At 35.8% G+C, this 25,951-nt stretch overlaps 1 protein-coding gene across 2 annotated transcripts; it reads right to left on the minus strand.

Moving 5' to 3' along the window:
• Positions 1 to 4,457: 4,457 nt before the first annotated feature.
• On the minus strand, positions 4,458 to 23,404 carry LOC140169764 (protein SSUH2 homolog). 2 transcript variants are annotated; one of them, XM_072193070.1, is made up of 13 exons: positions 23,155 to 23,404; positions 22,416 to 22,515; positions 14,523 to 14,762; positions 13,690 to 13,851; positions 11,974 to 12,034; positions 11,634 to 11,766; positions 9,830 to 10,018; positions 8,382 to 8,444; positions 8,069 to 8,148; positions 7,544 to 7,636; positions 6,954 to 7,059; positions 6,560 to 6,661; positions 4,458 to 6,149 (listed from the first exon to the last, which is right to left on the minus strand). In XM_072193070.1, exons 3-13 carry the CDS (start codon positions 14,632 to 14,634, stop codon positions 6,000 to 6,002), a joined length of 1,251 nt encoding a protein of 416 aa, XP_072049171.1. In that variant the 5' UTR covers positions 14,635 to 14,762; positions 22,416 to 22,515; positions 23,155 to 23,404; the 3' UTR covers positions 4,458 to 5,999. The 2 variants fall into 2 exon arrangements, with proteins under 2 accessions (XP_072049171.1, XP_072049170.1); XM_072193069.1 differs by lacking the exons at positions 22,416 to 22,515; positions 23,155 to 23,404 and adding an exon at positions 19,986 to 20,177.
• Positions 23,405 to 25,951: the final 2,547 nt, after the last annotated feature.

Below are 25,951 nucleotides of genomic sequence, written 5' to 3' on the forward strand. Positions count from 1 at the left end.
ACTTGGTGTAAGTATTATGGGTAGCAACCAATATAGCTATCAAAAGCTGTACAGAGCATCTTGTGTAGAATGGTATCCCGATGTCGGAAAAATACAACACTGATTTCGAAATAATTTTAATGGCATTAATATTTCTCAATCCAAATCCTAAACATTCCATTTATCACCCTGATGTGGCAGTGAGGTTAACTCGTTGAGGCATCTGTTTCACGCGGCGTCTTGAAACGAGCGCATGTGCACGCCAGTGCTTTGAGTGAACAACAGCAATTAGGAACCTGCGCCCAATAAAATACGTACTGACATCACTGCCACATCACGGTGAAAATTGGTTTTTGGATCATGAAATGCCCCTTAAACGGAGGGCATGGAACAGGGCATAGAGACCTAAACATTTTAATTTGCAGTGTACATCGTCATGATCGTGTTAGTGTACATAACCTTTCTTGTTTATCTAGCCGTTTGACAAAGAGAAATTACAACACGATAGCCTATGTTGCACTGTAATACATGTAATTATTGGTAACTCGATAATCCAATGTGCGAATCAAATGTAATTTTGGATAAGTTTTTACATGCATACCACGAGCGTGCTTATCTATTAAACCACGCATTGAAAAGAGTATGCTGGAATCACGGACCAACCTTCAATGCTAGACAAAATAGGTTCGAATGAAAAATATAATGTGCACCTTGCAATGGCCATATTTTCGTTATTTTTAAAGTGACGAAATTGCGCTTTCTTTAGTGTCAAGTCTAAACATTTCCCTCACCCCCAATACCTCCCCCTGCCCCACCAATCAATGCTGGGTACTACTGAGCGCAAATGAACAAAATGTCAGGATTCAACATTGATCGGGGGACTGTAATATTTGCATTCCAACCATTTTGTCCAGGGTTGTAGGTAAACAAACAAACAAATACAAGTAAATGAGGCACTTTTGAGAATTGAGATATTATCATCAAACTTACTCAGATAATCCTTAGCACATTATTCGAATTTGTGACCTACCACGAAATGAGCGTAAAGTCGCAAGTTGGTAATTTCGAAACATTCTGGCTGCTGAGTTGATGTTCTTTGTTTACCGTGCACCTGTGCCAGCCAGCGATATGTCCTTCGTTAATGGCCCATTGTTTTCCTAAGTCACAAAGGCATACAGCCATACTATTGCCTTGAACAGGTAGGTGCGTGTGAAACAAAGAACATCAACGCAGCAGCCAGGACTTCTCGAAACTACCAACTTGCGGATTTGCGCTCATTTCGTGGTAACAGGTCACACTTATGAACATTTACATCCTTTCTCACTGTTTTTACCTTTATCTCAATTATTTCACAATAGCTAAATAATTATGTCCTAATTTTTGGATATCCGATTGTGTATTCTATATCGTTTGTTATGTTTTTATGTATTATGATGTATTATTTCGGAATAGGGAATATATCAGTGTATTTACTAAAAGGTAATGTGAACTGTGGAGCACTACCTCATATGGACGCTATCCGGTGTCGATATTGATATTCCCAAAATGGTAAGCTTGCAACCTTGGATGTATTACAGGTGTAATTTAATTTTTACGGACAGCAAAATATTTAACCATGATAAAAGGGCCATGACAAGTTTTATAAGGATGCGTGTGTTACTGAGAAGTTGGTATATTTACATGTTTTATTTTACCCATGTCGTAAAAATTAAATCAAATGGGGTTTTCTTAAAAAACAAACATTGGCAACCAAAGAGTGCGTTGAAGTACAGCGTGGATAATTTACCCAAGATATAAATATCGATGTGATGTAAAAATACTGATGAGTTGGGTACGGACAAAGAACTGTTTGTTAACTTAGGACCTGGTAGTTATTAAAAAGACACTTCTGATGGATATTGCAGATGAAATCATACACCGCCTGTGGAAGACATGATCTTAAACTCCTACGCAGAAGATGTAGATTTTATATGGAGCCAACTATTCAGGTAACCCCATTTGAAACTCACACTCCCTGTGTGGAAGATTGAGGTCATCCACAGGGGATGTATGGATTTCAACGGGAATAGCCCATTGTTCGAATGAATCTGTTACAAGAAGAGTCCAAGTTGATGATAATAGGTCATTGGTTTTCTTTACGATGTACGAATGAGACGTAAAAAGTGCGATAATCGAATTTCTACATTATATTAGAGTTTATGGTGCATGGCTTTGTGAATTCGGATCCTATTTACACATCTTTTTGAGATATGCAGTAAAAGCGGAATTCCCAAGTGCCTATGAGTTTATGTTACTGAAAATAAAATCTGCTTCCACAATGTACAATGTAAAATTATCGGTTTCTTGTGTGATTTTATTGTTTTTGGTCACAGTCGTGTCCAGAATGTGACTTTTTCCTGTTGTTTGACAATCACAGTCAGTTGGTGAGGCAACAAACAAAATGTTAGTCTGAGACAAAAACAAACTAACACACTTGGGAAAAGAGCAATCCGGTATGCGATTTTCTTTGCTAAATGTGGCGCTATATGCGATATGCTAAAATTTCTAATAAATAAGAATATGTTCTCGGAACATAGAAAAACAAACCTATGCGCTAAAATTCAACTTCAAATTTTAAAAGCGTCGCTGTGCAGCAAATCATGCATTACGGCTTTAAAGTGTGTTTTCTTTGTATGTTATAATGAGTGGTTCAAAATGAGACAATAACTGAGATAACAACAACTTAAGACAATTTATCATCTAATTTTTTTAAATTGTTTTGTGTTTTCCCTGTCTGTGGATCTTTAAACTTCTTGTATAAGCTTTGAGTTGAGCAATCTTGAATTGTCCAGGGGTGCCAATTAACCCAGCAAACACAAAAAACGTTTTAAAAACGTTTTAAATAAGTTATATTTTGGCTTTTGGTTTAGGTAAAAACGTTTTAATAACATTAAAATGTCGGGTTATATAAAGGTCATGATGACGTTTTAAAACGTTTTGTATGAAAACACACTACAACAATATTTTTAAATGTTTTCAAAAAATGATATTGTAAACTATTTTTGCAAACATTTTTGCCAAATATTGTGTCAATACTTAAATAACAATATGTTAAAATATTTGAACCCAGCAAACACAGAAATGTTCTTAAAATGTTTTCTTCAAAACCTTTTAATAACATTTAAATGTCGGGTTATATAAAGGTCATGAAAACGTTTTTAAAACGTTATTGAAAATATTTTGGGCAAAAATTTTTCGCAAAATATTTTTTCAACCCGCAAATAACATTTTGTTTAAAATGTTTTGTATCAAGTTTTCAAGAATGTTTTTGGAATGATATTAAAACGTTTTTATACCCTTTATATAACCCGACATTTAAACGTTTTCTGTAAAACATTTTTGTTTGGTGAGCAGTGGATTATCAAAAATGTTTTTTAAGGTTATGAAAACGTTTTATACTCTTAATATACCCATTATATAACCCGACATTTAAACGTTTTCGGACAACCTTTTATAACCTTTTGCGAATGATGTCGAAAACGTTTTGTGTTTGCTGGGTACACCCTCCAAACATCTCAATTTATAGTATAAATAGAACAATAATCAGTGAAAAAATACATTTTAACTAAAAATAACCCGATATAACCCAATAAAGTAAGATTTTTACACCCGGATTACATTGTAAATTTTCACTATAACAACATAATGATATTTACGCCACAAACATATAAAACATAGTCATTTATAATATTTATTGCACTTTATTGTGTCATTAATTTATACGGAATAAATAAATTCACTGTGGTAGAATTTTAAAATACCTACAAAAGTTACATTATGATTTAAATTGAACATCACACACGATATACCTTGAGTCTCGTTTTATACAGCCTTGCAGTATGCAACGTGGTAGTCATTTATATTACACCTCATACATTATTCATGAGAGAATGACACCAATTCATTATTCAATCACAACTTGACACAACCCAGGTAGATTGACCTATCCCAGGTATGACCTATCTTACCGGTCGATATTCTTTTTTATCATACCACTAAGGTAAACATCAAAGAACACCGCTAACCTGATATATTTTCGTATCTAGTCAGTGAGTGCGTATTTTACGCTTTATATCTAGTCAGTGAGAGAGTATTTCACAAGCCCGATACGCGTGTACGGCGAGGTACGCGTATAAAGGCGATTCGCGTAATCCGGGCGCGTAAAATGCACGCAATCTGTAATACGCGGAACAGTCATCTATTTTTTTTTAACGTTTTTCCTATTTAGCTGCAATTAAAATGTTTAAAAACGTAATTATTTCAATATTTAGAATGACTTAGTGGTATGATAAATTCGTTATTAGGTTCAGCGTCGGTATGGTACGGAAATTATCGTGCGCTCAGTGTCATACTGGGTTCAGCCTTCGGCTTCACCCAGTATGACACTTCGCGCACGATAATTTCCCGTACCATACCTCCGCTTCACCTAATAACTAATATTCCCTATCCCGGCATTATCATCCCTAGAGACAAATTTTCGTACTCTCTTTCATAAGCGTGCTTTTGATCCACGAAGGTAGGACTTGTAATATTGTATCATGGTTTTCCGTATGAGAAAACGGGAATAAACCAATTAATTAAAACAAGAACAAAAAAGGGTACCGTCCACGACAAGAAGTGCAAAACTAATTCTGTAAAAGGATGCTCGAATTTCGAAACACTCGCGAAAAGATAATCGAGAAACTAGACATTCTAGAGGAGCTCTAGAATCCGAAGCTTAACCTCAAGACCGTACAATGCCCTATAGTAAGTGCTGGAGTGGGCCTACCTTGTGTACATGGCGGCTTGTCTAACGCATGTTTTCTCATTAAATATTGTGGATTGGTGTCATTCTCTCATAAATATGCATGGGCGTAATAAACAAAATACTATAAAGTCACTGTTTTTAGGTTGCTGGCCTCTCACCTATTGGGTCCGAGGTGGTAGGTCTGTAGCCAGTACCTGGGAAAAATAGTGTCCCCTATTTTGTTTCAAACCATGTAGTATTTGTATATTATGAACCTTAATTTGCTCAAGGTTTTCTGAATATATATTTAAAAATAAAATATCTATGGTATTCAAAGATTTCTTTTCAGAAGATGAGTAACCGCCATTATTCTCGTTTGTTTCTGGCATGCCAGTACCAACATACTATTACATCTTTCGGGCATCTTTTTTGTATCTTTGAAACATTTCAGCAAAACAACATAGCAGTAAATTCGGTTATATCATGGTATTAACTACAACCAGCTCTTTTTGGGGCCACCATGTTTATAATGTAAACGGATGTGCATTAGTCGATGTAACTGAATCCAATCGTTAATTAATGTCCAGCAAGAAACGATTCGTTATGATTTGTGCAGACTGCCGAATAAAAGTTTATTATGAGCCGATCAAGGCAAACCCTGATTTTCTATTGCCTTGGCTCTGTTGACATAATGCAGTAAGCCAAACAATTAAGGTACCAGTTACGTTCACCCCCTGTGTATCCTAAACAAAGGCAGATATGTCATAATTGGAACCAACAGCCAATAGCTGCATCTTTTAACTCGAATTTAAGACCTCATTCGTTGAAATTGTTCAAGAAATAAAGACACGACGAGAACAAGAGAACTAGCGCCGTGCTTTCGTTGATTAGCACGAAATACTATTGTCGTGCTTCCATTGATTAGAACACAAATGTGTAACTTTTTATTTGATATCTTCATTAGGTTTTGGATCACCGTTTCTTTAATTCTCAACCAATTTCAACAAATAAGGTCGTAAATCAGTGCTAAAGAGAACAGGCATCGGCTGCTTGTTTGAATTTTGACACATTTGTCTTTATTTAGGATATACAGGGGTGAACAGAACTGCTACCTTAAATTTTTTGCTTACTGTACATTAATGCAGACGGTTTATACTTAAATTCAATAAGGCAATACGCCATGATCATTCTAGTTCTAGTCGTCCTGCAACATCGATGGTGAAAATTTGATCATATAAATCAAACCTCTAGGCTTCTATAGTATCACACATCTGCAGCAACAACACGAATGCGGATAGTCTGGGGCATATACTCGTTTGTCCATGCTGTAAACCCAATACCGCCCATCCTTAGTTTGCCACGTGTAACTCACCTCAGCAATAGGAATACCCTTAACACGGTGTCTCTGCAAAGAAAGGTAAGATGGATTATTCGGGGAAAACAGAACAAACAGAACTACAACCGCTATCGTACAATATTGGAGTCAGCAACAAGGAAAACTAGTAGTAGCCTATATTATTATTATTATTATTATTATTATTATTATTATTATTATTATTATTATTATCATTATTATTATTATACCCATGGGGCGGAAATGACACCCCCTATATCAAATCAAGCATTGGGATCTCCTTTTCTTTATACCATACCATTTATCTTGTGTGTCAGCTTTATTTGTGTTATTTTTTTAGTACAAATACCGCTTGGTCATGCCACTCTCTAACCAGCCTAAGGGATAAATTCATTTAATCAAACTCGGAGCCTAGACGGCAGGGAGGAAAAGGTTTTTAAATAGGCAATACACAATCTTACCTGTAGGAGTACTCTTTCAGTTTTAACGCTTAGTTGCTTTTGTAAGAGCTGCTGTGATTGGGTGTTGACGTCTTGCGTAGGAAAGGTGGTTAGAGGTGACACCTAAATATCGTTGTATCAAAAAACAAAAACAAAAAGGGAAATATTAAATAGATCTTCTATTAGAGGTAATATTATATCATTTAGTATAGATTAAAAACCAAATGTTTGCAACAAAAGCGTTTTCTCATATTTCATTATTAATGATTAATTTTCTTTATATAGTGCATTACATCAACGATCTCAAAACAATTCGGAACAATTACTTAGACCTTAAAACTTGTTTCAAAACAGATTTGCGGTGTTTTTTTACTTCGCTCGCTACGTGTATTTTTTCCTTCAAATATTTCCATACCATTTGGTTTTCTTCTTCAAACAGCATTTCTCCGTCGACATCCTTGAGTAGTTTGGCGGGGAACTTCTTGCCTGGATTATGCAGATAATCTCCTTGCTTCACCTTGCTGCATTTTGAAATAGATGTGTAATTAATAAGCTACAGATGGCCAAAACAGCTATTGTCGGAGTTCCCTGCATGGAGGCTATCGATGGATCCGACTATGCACGAGTAGGTGGGAAATTGTATGCCAAGGAGTTATTAAAAACTCTTATCTTTGTGAACATTAAAAAACTTTAACCAATCGGCACAAAAACAAACAAAAAGCAAGCACAAAAACGGTCAAAAGCAAGCCTGATATAAAATTTTAATGATTACATGCGCTCAAACGTTAGTCAACTTAGTCAAGTCTTGACAAAGGCAAAGTGTTGCTGAAACGTACCAAAGTAATGTTCAATCATGTTCGTCAAAGCATTATTACGAGTTTTCAGTGCTAACGCAATCAATATAATCTAGCTTTAAAGAATAAGAGCACTAAGTCTTAGAAAACCAAACTTCGCATTGTAAGACAATCATACAAGTTAGTGTATTACTGAAATACAGGAACTTACAAATTCGATGTGATCTGTATATAAAACTCCAACTTTCTGTATCCTTCGCAGACTGAACAACTGATGCAGGCCCAACCGTTGCATCGAAAACATCTAATTAATAATGATAAATAATAATGGTACTAATAATAATAACAATAATAATAATAAATAAATAATAATAATAATAATAATAATAATAATAATAATAATAATAATAATGATGATGATGATGATGATGATGATGATGATGATGATGATGATGATGATGATGATGATGATGATGATGATAATAATAATAAAAATAATAATAATAATAATAATATAATAATAATAATAACAATAATAATACTAACAATAATAATAATAATAATAATAATAATAATAATAATAATAATAATAATAATAACAATACTAATAATAATATTTCATCCTCCTCTCCATCTTCTCGTCCTCCCTCATTATGATAACCAATAAAACTTTGAACAAAGACGATCTTTGACCTATATCTATTTTTACGTATAAAGACAATTAAACATAGCTTACCGTTGTCTCCCGTTGCCATGACAATAAGGACACGGGTTGCTACCTTTTTTACCAGACGCTTTGCAATGTTTGCATGTTGTCTGTAAATAAAAGAATATTAAAGTTGAAATCCCTAACCTGAAAAACGCTTTAAAGCCATACGATATTTTAATATGAACATGGTTAAAAGTTGTTATATTTGTAAGGTTTACACATGTCTTACATCTAAATAGAATTGTCTTAGATGATGTTGTTTTTGAGCGCAATCATCTGTACAATACTTTCGGCCCCTAACCAATCAGATTGAATGGAATAGTAAGCAGTTATTACCTACCTTTCCTCTGCCTTTGCAACGGAAGCACTTGTTGAATCCTTTACCACCACAGGCATGGCAAGTCTGAAACGGAAGCAATGCATTAACAGTTACATCTCGAATAAACTACTACAAAATTCACTATAATGATTCACGAAGATTCCACGATTTGCCTAATAAAGTAACAATAACCATAATAACAAAACGGCACCGCATTGACAAAAAACCGTACATAATATCGCCCTCTACAGTCGTAACAAAACATATGAAACAGTTTATAGTCATTTGTGGCTCGTTAATATATGCAGTGAGCATGACGATGCCATCGGCGTAGATCCTGGGGGATGGGGGGGGGTGTAAATCCCCCCAATATTTTGCCATGGGGGATGGTCCATACAATCACCCCCCCAATGTTGACGCTTGTAAGTAGGTTTCTGACCAAATTAACCTCATATTTGGTCATTTTGGCCCCAAAGGTTCAAATTTTACTCTACTTTTGCACTATGTTTCATCAGTTTAGCTTCCAAAATGGCAATTTTTTTCGCGCGATTGTCCCATCATAGTCTGTCGCCAAAAGGTGCTGCATTCACTACACTTCAAAACATTTTTGTCAAAATGTCAAAAAGAAATCTACGGACGATGCTAATGAATAGTAAATGCTTGATGACAAACCATCGTAAACCTGATAATAATGCTTCTCAGTTGACTGAAGAGGTACATCAGGTCTGTTGATTAAACAGCTAATAAAAGTTCTTTGTCAAGACCAAAGGAAAAACCTGTTGACAGTTTCGCCAGAAACCTGGTTTCCGCAGGGCAAGATGGGTCAAGAAATCAGTATGGATACGCAAGAAAGGAGACAACAACATGAACAGCAGAGACGAGTGGACATTCTTTCTAAGCCATATCTTTGATCCTCTGCTCAAGGCCAACGTTGGAGACAGGAGTACTTCCGGCCGGGATTCCCGCTCCAAGCAGATGGATCAATAAAAACATCAATCGCTTTGAGAAAGTCAGGTTTCTGGCGACAATGACCAAATCATTGTAAAAGATCGTGCAGTATGGCTTCAATTAGATGCCTGTGTCACGCAAAAAGTGTTATTTTTGATATATTCAGATATATTCAGATCTGCTCCCAAGTTAATGAAATAAAGGAAGATGACTTTTGGGAATAATGCAATCGTATTCCTCACTTTTTAGAAATACAAAGGAAGAGGAGCAACAGTTATAAGGTACCGTGATGACCACATTGGGCTATTCCAGTAGAAATCTATAACCCCTATGGAAGATATGACCTTAATCTCCCACACAGGTAGAGTAGATTTTAAATGGAGTCACCTATTCAGACATATTGAAACTCACACTCCATGTGTTGTAGATTAACAGAGGGCATGATTTCAACTGGCATAACCCAATGACTGACCTCTCAACTACTACCATTTAAAAATAACATACAAAAGCAGACATTTTACCTCGATAGTCGACGTGTTTGGTACAGGGATACTTTTCTCATCCACTGCCCATATTTGATCGGGTGGGTTTTCTACTTGCCAAACCCCTGATGGCGTAAGGTCTTTCCGGTGTAATGGGTAGGTTTCTCCTCTCATTGGTCGATGTACTCGTTTTGTTGTGCGACATTCTATGAATGTTTCTAAGGAATACTGAAAAATCAACATTTTTCTTATAAATATGAAGTATGTTTTTTTACATACATAATATCCCAGCAGACACAAAAACGTTTTAAAAACGTTTTAAATAAGTTATATTTTGGCTTTTGGTTCAGGTAAAGACGTTTTAATAACATTAAAATGTCGGGTTATATAAAGGTCATGATAACGTTTTAAAACGTTTTGTATGAAAACACACTACAACAATATTTTTTAAATGTTTTCAAAAAATGTTATTTTAAACAATTTTTGCAAACATTGTTGCCAAATATTTTGTCAATACTTGAATAACATTATGTTAAAATGTTTGAACCCAGCAAGCACAGAAATGTTCTTAAAATGTTTTTTTCAAAACCGTTTAATAACATTTAAATGTCGGGTTATATAAAGGTCATGAAAACGTTTTTAAAACATTATTGCAAATATTTTGGGCAAACATTTTTCGCAAAATATTTTTTCAACTCCAAAGTAACATTCTGTTTAGAATGTTTTGTATCAAGTTTTCAAGAATGTTTTTGGAATGTTATTAAAACGTTTTTATACCCTTCATATAACCCGACATTTAAACGTTTTCTGTCAAACATTTTTGTTTGCTGAGTAGTAGATTATCAAAAAATGTTTTGTAAGGTTATAAAAACGTTTTATACTCTTAATATACGCTTTATATAACCCGACATTTAAACGTTTTCTGACAACCTTTTATAACCTTTTGCGAATGATGTCGAAAACGTTTTGTGTTTGCTGGGATATGTTAATTTAATCTCAGGGGTGGGGAGGGTGCTCGAGGTGACCCTGATAATATGAACTGAAAGAGTCTACATCATAATGCCAATTTGCAAGAAATGTTGACCTATCTCTACACCAAATGTCAAAGTGGCTATAGATTTCTATACTAAATCCCTTACATACTTTTCTATTTAATACCAACTGATAGTGATTCCAAAAAGTACCAGCATTTTCAATATCACATCAGAATGACTTCATAAAGTTTGCCTCCTCACAAATTTGGGAAAACCAACGAACAAAACATTGGCTGACATGTTATCCAAATTGCTATTCTATTCTAATTTAATCTTAAGGGTATACGAGGTGTTGTTGGTCGAAGCAGCCAATAAATTTTCATTATCTGAATCAATATATTATTGAAAAATAACACTTCGGTGTTTTGCAAAAGTTCATTTTATAAATCATATACTTTGAAAACTTGCTTAATTTATTGTTGTTAATGAGTTTTACAAAAGTGTTGTTGTTTCAGCCCTCTTTACAACATAACTCAAGAACCACAGGACCAACCAAAGTATATCTGTGATATTTGAATTCTTCTATTTGAATTTTTGCTAAAGCTCACTACCATTCGCAAGATGCTGTGAACTACATTTTTTTGCTGCTTCGACCAACAATACATCGTATACCCTTAATGTTTTTCCAACCGTATCAAGTCAATATTAAGATCTTTTGCATAGTCTTTTTAAGCTATAACCCTCGCGTATACACGCGCGACGTAAAACGTGTGCATAGAACCTTGTGAAAAATTATTGATTTTAAAAAAAGTTTAAAGCGATTTTGATAATTAATATTATTGTGAAACATAAAAGATTGCGAAACATACGTGAACGGCAGATGAATGTGCAACATCCTTGATTTCCATCTCCTCGACAGGTCTCTTTCCATAACACAATTTTTTACCAACAAATGCCTTAAGTACTTTATGGGCGTCTTCTTCAGCGAGACCCGCTGCCTCTCTGTAACGGAATATCCAGGGAGTCAAGTATCTCATTTTGGCCGGGCATTTTGGATATTTGATCTTAATTTAAATTTGAATATGCAATAACAGTTTTTAGGTAACTCTTCATTATTGAATCATTCCTTTTAGCACTTAAATATAAATGGATAGAATAATGCAAAAGTTAATGTTAAAACATATCAGTTCTTATCTTAACTTCACGTACCCTTTGAATTGTTGCTGTGACGATGATGGTTGAGGAGGCTGTGGTCTCTGAACTGGTTCACCTTCAATTAAAAAAGCAACAGGACAGTCAGTGGTCATTTTAACCAAATTTGTTCGCATTATCTGCAACGGCGGCGCAAGTGATTGGTCGATACCCTTGGTTAATATGCTAAATAAGTACAAATACCACATTTTTTAGAACGCTACATCTTATCAGTGTACTTCTGTTAAATGCGCTTTTATAAATACGCACGTGACCACCTCCTCGCTGTCATAACAGCTTATAGACAGTACGTCTCGAAGTAACCTTCTACATAGCGAGTGGTCTTTCTATACATTTGAATGCAAAGGCGGAACAATATGAGACTGCTGTGCAGCAAAATTGTCTATTTTGTCTAACTTTGTGATCATATTTTAAATGTTTCCGTCGTATAATATATTTTCCGTCGTCAAATACTTTCAAAATGTTATTTTTGTTAACATAGTACAAATTCGGAATTGCAAAATGTGTAATAATTTTGCAATTCAATTAATACTTAAATTTGATGATATTTATCTACAGAGGTCCTATCCCATTCTGTATAATAGTGGTCAATGCATGAGGATTTAGTCACGCTTGCTGATCTTGGTATGTCGTGATCATGGGTCACGTGCGTATTTATAAAAACGCATTTATGTCTATCCAAGGAAAAATAACTACTGCTTTTTCCTATACCCAAACCATAACTATACCATTTTGGTTTTCTTACGATCAGAAGATAAAAAGGGGGTAACTTCGGTCAGCGGGGTAACTTTGGTCGGTCAAATATATTTTTTTAAATGGTCGTATTTCCGTACAGCAATATTGTTTTTAGTCATATTTGGTCTCAATTTGTTAAGAAATATATTTGGAAGAAATAAAAGTCACTCATGTCCAATTTCTTTGAAAGTTACGAAAATATTGGCATTTTGACCAAAAATGAGCATTTTTTACATTTTTCAGACAAAATAAAATCGATATTTGTGAGCAAGGATGTGTGCTTGCTTAATTTTGCAAGGGTCAAATGTCACAAAAAACAAAACCTTGTCCATATACAGCGAAGATCAATTTTTTGTCTTTTTTTTTTGTCTTCATGGAATGTAATACTCTGACCAAAGTTGCCCCAAATGCGGGGTAACTTTGCTCAGGCTATTTTTAACCCCTAGGGCACCCTTTCAAAATTATTTATAAATCTTTTTCAACTTCAAGGTGTAGAAGGGAACCCTAATGTCATAAAAAAAGAGATAATTAGAAACATAGTTGGTTTTGTTTGGAAGCAGTGGTTTAAAAACTCTGAAAAGTGCCCAAAGTTACCCCATTTTACGGTATACATTTTGATAAAAATTGGAATATTTTATAATTTTTACCCCTGTTTGACTTTAATTGACTCCTACCAAAAATGCCTGACACTTTGAAGAGGGCAGCCGGCAGCCCACGCCAAATTTGTTCAGTACCCTTCAGACATGCCAAAAAAACTTTCAAACATTTTGTTCCAAAGATTTGGTCACGGAACATAAGCATTGGTTTCTTACTATGAATTAATGTAGTGCAACTGGCCTAATGTAGGCCAAGGGGCAGGTTCAAGATGAACTCGATGCATAAGATTCATGATTCACAGTGTTCAATGGTTACGAAATCACGTCAGAGAAAAATGCTGTAATGTATATATTGCAAGGTGATAGAGGTAGCGGCACTTACTTTCCTTAATTGTCGTCTTCTCGTAGCCGACGATGGCTTTGAATGCTTGCGTCGGTTTATACGTGGGTTCGCGTGCTTTGTCGTTATCTGCTACATCTGTGTCGGGTGCATCGGGCCATACGAAGCTCGGAGTGTCTGTTTCTCCTGGTGGTGCTATCCAACCTATGTTAGGAAATTACAATGTATATTTGTGGATTTTGATTTTGATTACCATGTTATTTTAGAACAAGATTTATGGTTTTTAAAGCGACCATTTGGGTCAACTCCATTACTAATTCAGCGGACACAATTTACTGGAATGCTCGATAATTGTAATAAAGATCTTATAAGTGCAACCCGAAGTGCAATCATTTTAAAAAAAATCTTATAGATTTGTTTGCTTTAAAAAACACATATAAGGCACATACCACGTCTAATTTTGTCCTATAGCGAGATTGGTGCCTGATAGCTACCGGTGACTCTTTCTATAGTATCCTGGATATTTGTATAATGCTTTTGTTTTAGATTAAAATGAAAAACGGCAACACTCTGCAAGTTACTTTGCATGATGCAGTTTATTACATATCCATGGTGTGACAGAAAGAGACATCGATACATAACCGGACACAGATATCGCTATAGGACCAAATTAGACGTGGTGCCTAAGGAAAACTTGCGCGTTTCTGTTCACATCGGCACAATACCGTTGTTGGTTCTGTACCCCTATCGACAAAATCAGATTTGTCCCTTGAGATACGGCCTTACTGACGCTTCAAACGTAGACAAACTAACAAACAAACAAATACCTCGCAACAAACAAACAAACAAACAAACAATGTGCAAATGTTACTTACGACCACCTGTCGAAGACGCTTGCGGTGACATCGGCACATACGGCGATATTGTCGATACTGCCGCGCCATAAGGCGGTGGGTGCAATGGTGGTGCGGACGCATCTTGCTCCATGGTGTTATTGGAATCTGATTGAACCCTTGGATCATGTCCATGTTGATTTGAAGTTGTGTGATGGGATGTAGGAGTACCAATAGCTACGCCAACTGGCGATGGATCTGGATTCGATGGCTCTGGGGTACCTATGGAGATACGAATGGACAAGCCTTTGAAGTTTAATTCCATTTTTACTAGATGCGTATTCAAAATTGCAACGAATACATATACCACGCAGGTTGTTTTGTAGTTCAAATGTAACTGCTGCTGTTTATTTGATGGCTTTGATCGCCTTTCAAAATATTGAACACTTAATCCGCTCGGTCTATAATAAACACAGTCAGTTGGAGACTGACGTAAAACTTGTTTAACGCAATTGACCTTTGGCCATTTTGCCAGCATTTAAGGACCCAGACGCGTTTAGCTAAAGTTTCCTACCAAAGCAACAACTATAACACACACGAGTCAAATATGACTCCAACATATATCCCTCACTTTTATGTGACAAAATTAATAATTAACACATAATGCTAATGAGGTCTAAGACTATTTATTACAATTTTAGTAATGAAGAATAATTATTCCCTTTTGTGTTACTCGGCGCGGTAATGACGTTAATATAATTATTTAAATATTGTCCTCTCTTTTGCTGTTGTGTTTTTGTGATCAATACAGGTATCCATATAAATAGCCGACGCTATTTATAACTCACTTCATCAACTAATGCAATTCATTGTGAATGCATGGCTTAATATTAAGACAATACATCACAGCAGGGTATTGTTAAATGACGCGGAACATGATCGGAATGAAATACCTAAATTATTAATTGGAAAATGGTTAGTAACATTGTTGCTAATAGTGTGTTTATAATTATCACTATGATCTGATAGATCAATAAAAAAACAATACAAAAGTAATGGATTCTTGAACTATCGACTTAAATAAATACATAAATAAATGCATAATTAAGTTAAATAATCCATTAAAAACGGTGAGTAAATAAATAAATACATATATACATAAATAAGTAAAGAAAAAGATCAATAAATAATAAATAAATAGATAATCTAATTAATTAACTAATTAATTGAATACAACCGGAGAAGTTCATTTTCAAAATCGCAAGACATAAATGGCAAATACAGGGTGTCCCCAAAAAAAGAGGCCCCTCATTGCGCCCTCTTTTTCTCCTATTTCTGAAAAGTTGGTTAAATATATTTTGGTATGTAAAGAAACCTTTATTTGTTAGCTTTAATAAACCAAAACAAAAATTTCAATCGGCTCACAACTTTTGGAGATATGCCCTTTTAAATAAAAGTACCCGTTTTTCACTCTGTCCACGGATAGCAAACAGAGTGGTTGGGATGCTCATGCTGTGGAGTGGCCTGCACGATCACCAGACCTCACACCACTTGATTTTTTTCCTTTGTGGCAAAATCCAAGATCTTCGCAAACGTAATACTGAATGCTTTCGCAATTAAGTATCCGGCGCACAAGGATGGTACGCAATGCAATTGCTGCAATGAGGACCAGTGCTGAAACTTGAACCAGGTAGAGGGCAGAGCAGCATAGTAAACTCACTTCAGACGAACCAAAGACAAACCAAACAGCCTTTTAGGGCTACCTTTTATCCTAATAAGAGAAATGATTTATGTTGTAAATAAAAAGAAAGCAAGAAACAACAAAGTAAGAAAGTAAGAAACATAATAAAACAAAAAGGCATAAATAACCAAGAAAAAAGTAAGTAATTGCAAGTAAAGCAAAAGAATTCCCATTCGGCATCCATTTAACCCACAAATTAGTGACACTATTAACAAAATTCATTGCCCATAAACCCACCGGTAAAGCCCATTCCATAAATAAAGTTGTTTTATAAAGTTATCATTGAGGAATGTTTGATATTCATGCATGGTATGTGTACTCCTTTTCAATCTTTAAAGTAGCTAAACCTTCTCCATGGACAGAGTGAAAAACGTGTACATTTCTGTAAAAGAGCATATCTTCAAAAGTTGTGAGCCGATTGATATAATTGTTTTGCTTTATTAAAGCTAACAACTCAAGGTTTCTTTACATACCAAAATATATTTGATCAACTTTTCAGCAATATGAGAACAAGAGGGCGCAATGAGGAGCCTCTTTTTTCGGACACCCTGTATTAAGACATGAATATCTGATGCGTTACTTTGATGATTTATAATATTTTAATCAATGTCTGGAATTCATTCAATTCTGGAATAATTTATTAAGCTTACGTTCTAAGGGCAAAATAATGTAGTTCAGTGATTGCGTTGAATTTTACTATACGCACCAGTAATCTTATCATTATTTTAGATTATTTTTGTAGCTGCTTAATTAATTGACAATTTCCAATATGCTCCTGCAAGATATTGAGCAAGAATATCATTAAATGGGTAAGCACGCAAAACAATAATAATAATAATAATAATACACAGATTTAGAGAGCGCTTTTTAAATGAAGAAACAAAGCGCTATGGAAAAGGAAAAATGCAAGAGGGAGGAAACATTAGGTGAAAAGGTGAGTTTTAGGTTCTTTTTGAAAGTTTGGACATTGGGAGAGTCACGAATGTGGGAAGGCAAACCATTCCATAGAACAGGGGCAATGGTGGAAAATGCTCTGTCACCAGCCAACTTGTGGGATCTTGGAATGGAAAGACAAGTGGCAGCAGTAGAGCGCAAAGAGTACCCAGAATGACGGGTGTGAGGGATGGAGGACAGGTATTCAGGTGTAGATGAAGCAAGAACCTTATAAACATGGACGAGAGTGCGGAACTGGACACGTTTAGCAACTGGAAGCCAGTGCAGACTATGAAGCAAAGGAGAAGTATGCATATATTTTGGTTCTTTGAAAATGAGTCTGGCGCACTTGTTCTGGAGAAGCTGTAGGCGGGTGAGGTTTTTCTGGGAGATGCCATTAAGCAAGGAGGAGCAGTAATCAATCTTGGACAGGACAAGAGTCCTAACCGCATTGGTACACGCATCAAAACTAAGGAAACGCCTTATCCTCCAAATATTGCCAATCTGCCAGTTCAATGTTTTGGACAAATGAGCAACATAACTGGACATCTTCATGTCATGGTAAAAAATGACCCCTAAATTCTTTATGGATGAAGATACAGAGATCTCCAACCCATCCAAATAAAGGGTGAGATGTTTGAGATTAATGTAGTGATAATCAGAAGAGGCAGCAAAAAACTCAGTCTTCGCCATATTGAGCTTGAGCTTGTTACTGGTGAGCCAAGCTTGTAGCTCATGGATGCAGTTGGAAAGTTTGAACAAGGCACAAGCTGCATCACCCGGGATGGCAGGATTAAAGGTGATAATCAGCTGAACATCATCAGCATAGAGGTTATATTGGAGGCCATGATTACGAATAATGTTCCCGATGGCACGAGTGTAATAGGTGAACAATATCGGGCCAATGACCGATCCCTGGGGGACACCATAAGGCAGATGAACCTTATCAGAATAGCATCCCTCCAATACATTATAAACCCTCTTTTAGACAAACACTGCCATTTAAAAAGCTAAAATGTTAACAGGAGTAGAATGTGTAAAAGCTGAAAGTAAAATAGCTAATATTTTATATTGCATTTCCTGCGATAAATGTAATTGTTATGACTGCTAGAATTATAATGCCAATAAGGAGCCATTCAATATTTATGCCAGGGGTTGGGAGTTTTGACCAAGTAAAATCTCTTCCACCCAAAGTTTTCGGACCCCTCCCCCTATTTTCCCTTTTTTTTTCATTTTAAACTGTGTCTTTCATGATTCAAGTAAATTATCATATTCCCCCTCAATATTGAACGGTCCCTAAGTGATGACGTCATTATTATCTTTGGAACGTATAATAAGATGAATAAGAATGTCGTTACATTTCTAATTTCTAAAATAGGTCATACATAGCGAAGAAGAGCTGCATTTAATATAAAAATAAGGCATAATCCAATGAATGCTTGCCGAGGTCATTACAAATAATTATAACAGACTTGTCAAATTCATATGCAGTGGTTCGATATACATGTAAATCCGATTGCATTAAGGGCTGGGGTATGAACGTTTGGACAGTATTTATTTTGGGACATGAGAGCACATCAGACATATCGAATTGCATTCTGAATACGAAGAATGTCCTTCTGATATCAAATAATTTAGATTTTTGAAATTCGCAATTTAATACACATTTTATGGCAAATCATTAAAAATTGATATTTTTTATATTTAACAGTACTCGAAGTAAACTTTACAAATCTGATGATTTATACTTAAAGTGTATGTAGGTGGGATGAAAAGCCGACGATCAATTAAAAATTTTGATCTTTCGTATTGGAGATATGGATTTTTTCCCAAAACACCAATAAAAATAGGTCTTTTGGGGAAAAATCCATATCTTCAATATGAAAGGTCAAAATTTTCAATTGACCGTCGGCTTTTCCTCCCTGCTACATACACTTTAAGAATATATCATTAGATTTATATAATTTACTTCGAGGACTGTTATATATCAACAATTTGAAAAATATCAAATTTGTATAATTTGTCATAAAATTTGTATTATATTGTGATTTTCAAAAAATGAACATTATTTGATATCAGAAAGACATGCTTCGTATTCAGAATGCAATTCGATAGGTCTGAGGTGCTCTCATGTCCCTCAAAAAATACTATCGAAACGCAATAAACGCTCATTCTAGATCCCTTAAAGTAGCTGAGATAAATTATTTTGTAACTCGCATTGTTAGGTCTTGATAGACAGAACATTTGGATGTTTGAAGATGTTCCCTATAGTAATGTAGACTATAGTCTATTCAATAAACGTGACACATTAATCGTTGAAGTCAACCTATGGCGCACGTTTTATATTTTCTTTGGAATAAAATATTGGTGTATATTATTTATATGTTATCCATACATGACCTCTTTACAAAGTCCAGGCGCATACTTAACACTTGAACCCAGCCATTGTCTATACTAATATCAATTGTGCTTTTTACAACATTGTTCAATACCCTATGTTATAATATACAATACCAAGTAATAATTCACAGTACTTGGAGACTTATTAACATAATTATCTTGAAAAACTACATAATTATAATAATGACAATCGAAGTGGGTTATCATAATTATGAAAAAAAAAAAATATATATATATACACCTTTAGATGGCACTTCATACAAATGCAGCGACTGCCGAATTTGTGACACTTGTATATAGTAGCAGCATGGTAAATATATACAAACAACGATTATCACTATCGTAGAAATACAGAATCTAAATCTCACCATCTAAATGTTATTGACAATAACCTTACAGAAATTAGCAATGCATTTATATGATTTTACTACCTGGTAAAGGGATTGTGGATTCCAATGCTGCATTATTTCCACTCTGTGTTTCCGACATTGTCAGCAATATTTCTCAAATTCTCCAGTATTCCATATTATTTACAAAATATGTCGTAGAATGACAGCAGACGTAAAATCCCATTTGAAATTAAATGGCGGATGCCTGTGTTTCCATTACTATGGCAACGTGTGCTGTGTGTGTATATACGGTGCATATCGACTAGGTTAAATATTAATCACCATGCTAATCAATTTGGACTATATAATAGATAAGAACAGTACATGTTGTAGTCCATCTAATTGATGTACAGTATGTGGCCCGTTTTCACAATGTGTGGAAATGTTTAACTGTAAATATTAGAATATATTTTAACTTGCATTGACATCACATTTCTTTCGTACAGGGTGTCCCTTAAAGAACTGTATCTTCGGAAACTTTGTTTGAGTATTTTATTTTAAGGCCACAACTAAACAAAACTAAACAAAACTGGTGTGGTTGAGGAATAAATCGGTTATCACATGCTTTTTGAATTTTGACAATTGACCACACCGTTCTTGAAATCTAAGAATTTTACTAAACTACCTCATTTTCAAACCTTTCCAAAGATTTAATTCAATCGATGATCTGTATTGGAATGCTCCCAATGCTATAACATTGTAAAATGGTACAATATTAATGTTACAATGGCTTACAATTCGTGACACTGTTTTGCGTTATCTTGAGACTCGCAAGTCAACTTCAACAGGTAATGCCATGGATTGCTGTTGACGTCGGAATTAAGGAAGTCTTGCCAACCTTTGTGACAAAATTTCACGGGTCTTGTGTGGACCGTAAGGAAGGATACGTAGCGGTGGGCCCGCTGTGATTTTCACAGGCTTCTTGCATGAGGGCCCACCATATTTTGAACACTGATGAGAGAGGACAACCCAGCAAACACAAAAATGTTCTTAAAATATTTATTCAAAATATTTTAATAATATTTATGTCGGGTTATAAAAAGGTCATGGAAACATTTTCAAAACATTATTGAAAAAATATTTTTGGTAAACATTTACTTTGTCAACACTTAAATAACATTGTCTTTTTTTTGCATCAAGTTTTCAAAGATGTTTTTTGAATGTTATTAAAATGGGTTTTTTTTACCATTTATAACCCAACATTATAAATTTTCTCTGAAATGTTTTTTGTTTGCTGGAAACTCTGGTCTCACTATATATAATGTGGGAAAAACACACAGAAAAAGCATCAAGCATTGGCCTATATTTTGTGTATGATTTTTCGGGATTTTCCAATTTCACGGGCGCGCACTCACATTATTAAACCACAGCAATATCATGTGGGGAATGTTTTACCTATTTTGGTATCACTGGATAGAAGATACCTACAGCTATACGTTGGTATCAAATGTATTAGTATAGGACCACAGTGGTATAGGACATGTAATATAGAAAATTCGGGTTTCCCACCATACAATACCGGGTACTATAGATCAACATGATTTGTACAGCTAAGTATACGATTCGTCTCTCTGCCTAATTCATTTATCGCACTCAGGCGCAATTCGTCCAAAATTAAAGTTCAATAACTTCGTCGGTTTACTATTAATTTTTGGTGGAAATAAATAGATAACCTAAAACATAATCATAAGCATACAAAAACTCAATTTGCTCAAAATGCTCGATTCGTCACTCTGCCGAATTCATAACGATATGGTGAGCTCCAAATTTATTTTCCCGCATTCTGCACTCAAAATCTATCATGGTCCATATGTATATTTGTATATGGTGCGGTGTATTAGTGCGAATGTTTGTAGGATGGGGATGTTGGGATGTGCGTATGTCGGATGGGATGTGTTAAGGCCCGGTCACACTATGACGGCAGATAACCAACGAAAGGTGACGAACGTGAAAATCACAAAATGTTGACGGCAAAGCGACGGTAAAAAGAGGAAAAACAAGATTCGCTGACGAGTGGGAACGACCTTCAGCGACAACACGACGGCAAGGGACGAAAGGCTGCGGCAGGAAACGGAGACTAGCGACCAAAACCGGACGTTGTCTGGGCGCCGAGTGACGATGTCTCGACGGAGCCCCCGACAACACGCAACGAGGTCAGACGACTGGCAGCGGATTTGCTTGCGGCAAGGAACGACAACTGACGGTGGATTGCGGCGATGATGACGTGACTTAGCGGCCGACATCAAAGCCTATGTGTGTGCGGGTCGTATAGTCCACTTTGGCGTTCCCACTCTTCACAACGTTCTGATCATCCACTCAAAAATATCAATATCAATAATAATAATAAAAAAGAGCCTATTTTTGGCTAGCGAATAGAAAACCTTTGGACTAGCGAGCCTTTAACCTTTGGAATAGCAGGTCCCCCTCCCCCCCCCCCCGAGAAAAGTTATTTAAGTATTGTTATTCACTTACAATTCAGCTGGTCAACTACCCATTTTTTGATTGGTGTACATCAATTTTACATGCATGGGAAGATTCGATGCTATCAGTTATAGGCTCACTGGGGTCAAATCTGAAAACATAATTGTCATAATAAATAAAACATACTTGTCATAATAAATTTGAGTTTATTTTACATAAAAGGTTTTTGAAAAGTTTCAAGAATAAGACCAACTAGAGCTTTTTCCATATATATAATACTGGTGGTGCCTTTGTAGTAACGAGCCATTTCTCTGTTATATCAAGAATTCCATAACTGTAATTCAAGTAGATAATAATTTGAATACTTTATTGATTCTTGAAATAATTTCAACCAGGGGCGGCACCAGGGTATTTTGATAGGGGAGGGGGCAATACACTTTCAAACTTTTGAAAGGTTGTTATGTGGCGTGACAGATGCCCGAAGAGTGAAGGTGGAGCTTCCCCCTTCGCCTAGCCATGGGCAGGGAGGGGCTCCTCTTCTTCTTCTCTCTTTTTCTCTCCCTTCCCTTTTCTTGTTCTTTCTCCTCCCTCATCTTTTCCTCTTTTCCCTCTTTCACCTGCCCCCTCCCCCATGTAAAGCTACTCCTGATTTCAACTTCCACACCTAGTGGTGCTGGTGCAACTAGTTTTTTTTTAGCAAATCATACTCGTATGACAACTCTCTATGTTGCGAGAACCTGATAGGGCCATACAAATAGTCACAAAAAGTTATTGATTATATTTTGCCTACCTTTCTCCAATTAACCTTTTCTTAAGACTTGTCTTCCCAGCTCTTTCTTGTCCGACAAACATTAGTCGTGTTCTATACACAGCTTTCTTCCCAGACTCTATTGCTCTCTTGTAGGCAGCTAGTGCAGCTGAACCTCTAGCTATGATTTCATATGGGGTGTCCTCTGCAATAAAATTGAAAAAAATATATAAACATACCTAACTTGACTGACAGTTAAGCAAACAGCAACAACTAGACCCAAGTGACACAAATTGATACTGCTCAACTCATCTTTTCAGATCGACTCATGACTCACATTACGTTTCACTACCTGGAGAGAATTGATCAATTAATTAAATTCCCTCCTGAGGTTCGTATCTGTTAATGAGTTGACCAGATCTCAAGGATGTCATTATAGCTAGAGGCAGTATATAACACAAATGGGTCAATGAGTTACATGAAAATGACCTTGAGTGGTATTTGGTTCCCAGGAAGTGAGTTTTGCAATTTGTGGTTAAATGTTGATCCCTTACTGCAAGAGTTATTACCGTCGATTTGGTTGAAAAAGGAGGTGAGACATGATCAAATCTCTCCAGGTAACAAAACGTAATGTGAACTCAATTCTAATAATTTAATCTGAACTTGATATATCAAAAAAACTGTAGCTTCAAACCTGCAACATCCTATGGGATTACAGTGGCATGATGGAGGGGTGGCAAAAGAATTCCCGGTGCCCTTACCAAACATGAATGCTTAATTTGCATATACCTATTTTTTGCCCTTCCTCCCAGTTCTTTGTGTCCAGGGGGCAAAGTTAAGTTGCTAAGTAACTATAAGGACTTGCAACTTCCTTTGACATCTCGCAAATTTCAACTCGCAGCTTGCAGATTTCAACTCGATCGCAACTCGAACTATGAATTTGTTGTCACATTGTAATAGTCTATTGTTTTGTTTACATTTCAGCACCATGGTAGGGATGCCCATTCGCGGCTAATAAGCCCTAACGACTGTCTTGGACTTGAACCCTATAGGGCTATTCACACTGTCAGACATGGTGGACTTAACTATATTAGCATGGGCACCTTCTTGTGTGCCATCCCCTGTACACTGTGTTACAGTTATACTGTTTACAGTTGCAGACAGTGTGGACGCTGCATTCCATCACCAGTGTTACACGTAGAATGATGAAAGTTTACAACACAATACAATTCAACATCCATTTTTTAACTTAGTGAGCGGATTTAATCCACCCAATTGAGCAGTAACAACACCAGTTTGGTGCAGACGGGACTCAGTAAATGGCCGCCTGAATTCTGACCATCACTTGGCTCGTTGGATTCGTCTATACCCATATCAGTGTCGCCATTAACGAACTCACGTAATGTGCGCAAGATTCTACTACTTTGGCGTGAGAACGTGAGAAAGTGCCAAAATGCGTAAGAATCATTTGACATCTCTGGTTAAAGGACAATGAATTACCCTTTATTTTCATTATAAATCATAACTCAATAGCAGTTTCAATTTTAAGTTACAGAAAAGTGGACTTTTCACAATTTACCAAAGGATAATGTTATTTCATTCCAGAAAATTGATTTCAATTCGAATTTCAATTCAATTCAATTCTTCATTGCTCACAATTATTTAAATTCCAATTCAATACAGGCCCAAGCTAAATCATTTTTATTCCAATTCAATTCCGATGTATTGAATTAACATTCAACAACTCTTCCTATTCCTCTGTACAGGAGCCAAGCGTTGTTAATCTGTGATGAATCCACACTTTTCCAATAGCGTATACGCGAACGTAGGGTTACGCGTGAGCGCGAAAAATTCGTCATGACTGGAACACTTTCTTAATGTTATTAAAGTAGCAGCTAAACATTACCGCTTTATTCTTTTGTTTTGTTGCTGATAGGCTAACAACATAGAAATCACCTATATTCCGGAATGGAAGAATCATGAGAATTAGACGATATTTAGCTTGTTTTCGTTGTTGAATAGTACCTAAAGGCCCGGTCACACTATGACGGACGATAAGCAACGAAAGGTGACGAACGTGAAAATCACAAAATGTTGACGGCAAAGCGACGACAAAAAGAGGACAAACAAGATTCGCTGACGAGTGGGAACGACCTTTAGCGACAACACGACGGCAAGGGACGAAAGGCTGCGGCAGGAAACGGAGACAAGAGACCAAAACCGGACGTTGTCTGGGCGGTGAGTGACGAAGTCTCGACGGAGCCCGACAACAAGCAACGAGGTCAGACGGCTGGCAGCGGATTTGCTTGCGGCAAGGAACGGCAGCTGACGGTGGATTACGGTGATGATGACGTGACTCAGCAGCCGACATCAAAGCCTGTGTGTGTGCGGGTCGTATAGTCCCCTTTGGCGTTCCCACTCTTCACAACGGTCTGATCATCCACTCAAAAATATCAATATCAATAATAATCAAAAATATTAACATCAATATCAACAATAATCAAAAATGGTAAAATCGATATCAATAATAATCCAAACTATTAATATCTATATCAATAATAATCAGGATTATTAACATCAATATCAATAATAATCAAAAATATTACACATATCAATAATAATCAAAAATATTAAAAATTAATATCAATAATAATCCAAACTATTAATATCTATATCAATAATATATCAATAATAAAATATTAACATAAATATCAATTATTATAATCAAAGATATTAATATCAATATCAATAATAATAAAAAATACTACACATATCAAAAATAATCAAAAAAATTAATATAAATATCAATAGGAATCAAAATATTAAAATCAATATTAAT

The sequence above is a fragment of the Amphiura filiformis genome, chromosome 14 (genome assembly GCF_039555335.1).
Source record: "Amphiura filiformis chromosome 14, Afil_fr2py, whole genome shotgun sequence".
Taxonomy (NCBI): Eukaryota; Metazoa; Echinodermata; class Ophiuroidea; order Amphilepidida; family Amphiuridae; genus Amphiura; species Amphiura filiformis.

Excerpts from the sequence above, each read along its gene's own strand:
- LOC140169764 (XM_072193069.1), bottom strand. The coding sequence starts at position 20,043 with ATGTCGGAAACACAGAGTGGAAATAATGCAGCATTGGAATCCACAATC. Across the intron at positions 11,767-11,973 it reads TCACAGCAACAATTCAAAGG|AGAGGCAGCGGGTCTCGCTG; the intron begins GTACGTGAAGTT and ends ATTCCGTTACAG. Across the intron at positions 8,149-8,381 it reads GTTGCAAAGGCAGAGGAAAG|ACAACATGCAAACATTGCAA; the intron begins GTAGGTAATAAC and ends TTTTATTTACAG.